Below are 5,381 nucleotides of genomic sequence, written 5' to 3' on the forward strand. Positions count from 1 at the left end.
TTGGGGGTGTTACTTGGGGATCCACATTTACTACTTTTTAACTGTATAAGTTTTAGCGTTGTAAAGCCACTGTGAGTCCCGGTATTGGGGAAAAGGCGGGACATAAATAAATATAATAATAAAGGCACGGTGTGCACTGTACCAGCTCAGACTGGAATACCACCTGCCACCTTATCCGGATAGAGACTTCAGTGAGCCATGCCGGGGAACCTCCCGGTTCAGGGGATCACAATGCACCGCACGCGGAACAGCCCCTGAACACAACACAAAATATGGCAGATGCGGCACTGGCTGAAGCTGGGGGTTACGATCGTATTTCGCCACTATGCGCTCATCCCCGCGGCTCCTCAGTCCAGCTGAATCCAAGGCGCAGGTGTCAGACGACGCAGCCCGTCACAGCTCGGGACCACAGTAGCTGAAGGAGCGACTTGCCCTGTTTAGCCCCGCCTGAGCCGTGAGCCATTCGTCTGATTCCTACCCCACCTCTCTGTCAAAAAAGGCACTCGCGGCAGCTTACAGGCACAATCGGAATTGACGAACACGCTGAAAACAAGAAAAACAGGACCGCAGAATGTACACGGCGCGCCTCACGGCGCAGGGAGCGCCCCGCGGGACCCGGCCGCCCCGCGGCAGCCTTCGGCTCGCCGTCAGCCGGCCGGCCGCTCGCGGGAGGCCCACGCGCGGGGCGCGCGACGGCACAGCCCCGCCCACGCCCCGCCCCCGGCGGGCCCCGGCTCGCCGCCCCCGCAGCGGCGGGGCCGCGGAGCCGTCAGGGCCGCCCGCGGGAGCGCGCCCGCCCCTTCGCGGCCGGAGGCGGCGGCCGGGAGCCGCGCCGAGCCCCGCCCCGTCCTGGGCCGCCCTCCCCGGAGCCGGCGCAGGCCGGCCGAGGCCCCCGCCGCTGCCCCCGGCAGGCGGCGGCCGCGGCGAGCCTCTTCCGGCCCGGCTGGCGCTCCGGCGCGGCGCTGGCGCCTTTCGCCCCCGCGGGCCCCGCGGCCGTCACTGCGCCCGGCTCGTTCTTTCCGCGACGCCCCGCTTGGCCTCCGCTGCTCTTCGCGCTGATCGGGGATTTCATGGCCGCCGGCCGCGGGAGAAAGCGGCGCGCGGGCAAGGCCGCTCCTCGCCGGCCCCGCTGCCGCGGCGGGCGGGCCGGGGGCGGCCGCAGGGCTGCCAGCCGCGGGCCCCGCCCGCCCCTTCGAGCGCGCGCGACGCCCGGGCCGGGGCGGCTTCCCGCCGGGCCGGGCCGGCCGGGGCGCGCAGCCCGCCTGCGCCCAGGCTCCCGGGAGAAGGGGCGGGCAGCTACCTCGCGGGCGGCCTCCGGGTCCTCCGCCGCCGCGGCGTCCACGCGGCGCAGGCGCTCCCGGTGCAGGGCGCGGAGCTCCGCGGAGAGCAGCTGCAGCGCGGAAGGCGCCTCCGCGGGGCGCGCGGCCCGGGGGGCGCCGCGCGAAGGCGCGCAGAGGGGGCCGCGGGAGCGCGCGCCGCGCCGGCCTCCGGCCGCCTCCATCCTCGCCCCTCGCGGCGCTTCGGACGAGGCCGCCGCCCGGCGGCCCTCGGGCCAGGCAGGGGCCCGCCTCGGCCGCCCGCCCGCCGGCGAGCTCGGCGGGCCGGGGCGCGGGCGCCGGTCGCCATGGCGGCCGCCCTGGCGCGGCGGGAGCGGCGGCACTGCCCGCGGGAGGCGCGCCCTGGCCGGCCCTGGGCCGCTCCGCGCCCCGCCCGCCCTCGGAGCAGGCGGCTGCCGTCAGGCCCGCCGGGCTGAGCGGCGCCTAGTCACGCCGGGACCCGTCCGGCGCCGTCGGGTAGGGATGCTGCGCCCCGCGGGACGGAAAAGGGCAAGATGTCCCCAGCGTCACCCGACCTCCCAGAGGCACGGGCTAGTGGGGCTGGGAGGGCCGTCGAGGCCGCCCCCGGCTCAGGGCAGGGAGCCGAGCCAGAGCTCCCGGCCAGGCGGCTGCCCGGCCTCGTCCTGCGGCCTCCGGCGTGGGGGAGCCCCCCCCCCCCCGGGAATGGCAGTCCGGCAGTTGCTCCTGCTGTGATTCCGTGGCCGGCGCCCTGGGAGGACCGACAGCAGACCCTGGCCTTCCTCTCCGCGGCAGCTTTCAAGGCCTTGAAGAGCGCCGTCCTATCTCCCCGCAGTCTTCTCTTCCCGAGGCTACACGTGCCCAGTTCTTTCAGTCTCTCTTCGTAGGGCTTTGTTTCCAGTCCCCTGATCACCTTTGTTGCCCTCCTCCGAACCCTCTCCAGCTTGTCTGCATCCTTCTTCAAGTGCAGTGCCCAGAACTGGACACAGTACTCCAGATGAGGCCTCACCAGAGCTGAGTAGAGGGGAACTAGTACTTCCCGGGATTTGGAAGCTGTGCTTCTGTTAACGCAGCCCCAAATAGCATTTGCCTTTTTTGCATCCACATCACATTGTTGCCTCATATTCAGCTTGTGATCGACAACAATTCCAAGATCCTTCTCGCTTGTCTTGTTGAGCCACATATCCCCCATCTTGTAACTGTGCATTTGGTTTCTTCTCCTAGGAGCAGAACTTGGCATTTCTCCCCATTAAATGTCATTCTGTTGCTTTCTGCCCATCGCTCCAGCCTACCAAGACCACTTTGAATTTCGTTTCTATCTTCCAAAGTATTAGCTATCCCGCCCAATTTTGTGTCATCGCAGTGGCTTAGTGGTTAAGACGCTGAATTGCAGACCAGAAGGGCGGCAGGACAGCAGTCCAAGACCCGAGTGCTGCGTGACCGAGTGAGCTCCTGTCTTCAGTCCCAGCTTCTGCCAACCTAGCAGTTTGAAAGCAAGAAATTGCAAGTAAACAGGTACCGCTTCGGTGGGAAAGGTAACAGCGTTCCATGCACCTCGGTGTTCAGTCATTCCGGCCACATGACCACGGAAGCGTCTTCGGACAGCGCTGGCTCTTCGGCTTAGAAATGGAGATGAGCACCACACCCTAGAGTCGGACACGACTGGATGGGGACACCTTTACTTTTACCTTTTTGCAGATCTGATCAGCATTCCCTGCACCTCCTCCCCCAAGTCATTAATACAATGTTGAAGAGCACTGGGCCCAGGACTGAGCCCTGCGCTACCCACTCATTACCTCTCCTCAGCCTAGGCCTGCCCTTGGAGGTGGGGATGGCATGGTTCACCAGGGCCAGGTAGCTAGCCTGGGGCCGCCCCGGTCCTGCCCCCAAATGGGCTCCTCTGGCCAGGCTTGTGTTGCCCACTCCTCCCTCTCCAGCCAGGTGCCGCGACGGAGGGAGATGGCAGGCCGGGCTCAAGCTCGACCTGCAGGGAGCCTCCTGAGGGCAGCAGGCCCAAGGGCTGCGCATGAGGTTGGCCAGGTGCAAACGAAGGCCTCTCAGCCCTTCCCTTGCAAGGGGCACAAGACAGCCTGGAGCTGGAAGGCCTTTCTCAGAGCAGGGTTCCGAGCGGTCCTGGGGTTCTGGCAGTCTTGCTCTGCTCAGAACCCAGGGGGGAGGAGCAGGTGGCAGCACCCAAAGGAGGAGGAAGGCAGCGCTGGCAGAGAAGCTGCTCTCGGAGTTAATCCAGAGCCCTGTAAACAAAACAGCATATAGTTAAGACATTGGGGGGTGGGGGGAGCATTTAAATTCCTACCTCGCGGTGGTGTGTGTGGGGAGAAAGCAGGATCTGATATCGCCTTTCCTCTCTACATTATTTCTGCAGATCTTATTACAGGAGAGAAAGGGCCGCAGAACCCCCAGGAATTCTTGCAGCCACTTGCCTGGCAGACCTGCTCTGAGGCCTTCTGGAGGCAATGGAGAGAGAATGCCTTTGCCTCCCATCCGTTGTCCAGTCCATCGCTGGTCTACTTGTTAGCAGAGCTTAGACACTCCAGGGCAAATTAACCCATGCAACTCCCCCCACCTCAATTCCTCGCTAGGGAGGCTTATTCCACTTTGGCTGCTCCTGCCTCCTTCCTTCTGGGCCTCATTCCCTGATTGCTAAAAGCAACTCGGAGCAGATGAAACCTGCAGGATGAGAAAGGGAGAATGTCTCCCCTAAGAGTGCACAGCAGTGGAGCTGGATTCCTTCAGTGCCAGGGGGCCTAGAGTTGTTAGGAACTGTGGCAGTGTGACCGCAGCCCACCCCAGATCTGCTTAATGGTGCGAGCGCTTCCTTCTGGAGGAGTCCTAGCCAGCAAGGACGGGCAATGGCAGCCCAGCAGAGCCTGTTCCTCAGTTATGTGAACAGCCCTACAGAAACATGGGGTCACAAGCACCCCTAGGGTGGGGGCCCTGGTGCTCATGCAGAGTTCCATCAGCCATGTGGAAACGGTGCCTCATGATTTTCCATCTCAGGGGTGAGCAACCTGTAGCCCTCAAGGTGTTTTGGCCTACAACTCCCATCATCCCTCATCACTGACTGTGCTGGGTAGGGCTGATGGGAGTCATAGGCCAAAACATCTGGAGGGCACCAGTTGCCCACTCCTGATTTAGAGGCTCCCCCTCCCATCAGTGGATGCAAGCCATGTCTCGACCTCGCAGTGGACTTGATATGAGGGGCTTCACCCCGACACCCTTTGCAAGGCCTCCATCCAATGCCCAGCAGCGCCCATGAGCTCCAGCCCTAAGCCAATGGTGACCACTCAGCCTTGTAAACCCATCCGTGCTCAAGACCTGCAGGGCACTGCTCACACCCTGGAGATTATGTGGTCACATGGCATCTCATCTGTGAACTGTTAAATCCACTGCTGTCCAATATAAACAGCTTGAACACATGCAAAGATATCCAGCCCTCAGCTGCATGGTGCATGTATCTGCCTAGAACATGGGAACTAATCTTGCTGGATTAAGGCAAATTCAGGCTTTAATGCCCAGGTTTGCTGCAGAGTCCTAGAGTTCAAGGGTCAGTATAGTAGATTGCAAGAAAGGTATAGGTGAGCCAGGTCTCGACATTTTATCATAATAAACCAGATGTGAACAGTACGCCAAGTTGCAACCCATAAATCTATTACAGTGAACTGTCATGTCCCCCGTAGCAAGGTAATTTGTTGATTCAGAGCTAGGTCTCTTTTTTCAGCAGACCTTGTAAACTCTTTTCTGAAACATCAATAAACCATCTGCTTTGACTAGTTAATCAAACGACTTTATTCAGTCCAAAGCCATTTTTTCCTAATAAAAACAGAGTATTTATCTCCATGGCTATAAAAGAGGATTGTTTTCAACTGTTCACTTATAGTTAAGAAGCGCATTTAGTCTGGATTGATTTCCAATGCCTTGGTCATATCCTGTCACTTTCCATTTCTTACACACAGCATCTCCGTTTAGCTACTTAGCAGAGGAAAAAAGAACCCGACTTGGGCCTGGGGACCAGTGCAGGGAGGCAGAGAACTTTCATTTGGAGGGGTGGTGGTGGTGAAAACCTAC

At 61.2% G+C, this 5,381-nt stretch overlaps 1 protein-coding gene across 1 annotated transcript; it reads left to right on the forward strand.

Annotated features, from left to right (window-relative positions):
• The first annotated feature begins 325 nt into the window (after nucleotides 1–325).
• Nucleotides 326–5,158, forward strand: LOC146338717 (uncharacterized). Its single transcript, XM_084812427.1, has 3 exons — nucleotides 326–411; nucleotides 500–2,810; nucleotides 3,679–5,158. The coding sequence occupies exons 1-2, from the start codon at nucleotides 326–328 to the stop codon at nucleotides 2,028–2,030; spliced, it is 1,617 nt and encodes a 538-aa protein (XP_084668553.1). The 3' UTR covers nucleotides 2,031–2,810; nucleotides 3,679–5,158.
• The last annotated feature ends 223 nt before the right edge of the window (nucleotides 5,159–5,381 follow it).

Source organism: Heloderma suspectum, chromosome 8 (genome assembly GCF_057233095.1).
Source record: "Heloderma suspectum isolate Gila_16-S chromosome 8, 16-S_ref, whole genome shotgun sequence".
Lineage (NCBI taxonomy): Eukaryota > Metazoa > Chordata > Lepidosauria > Squamata > Helodermatidae > Heloderma > Heloderma suspectum.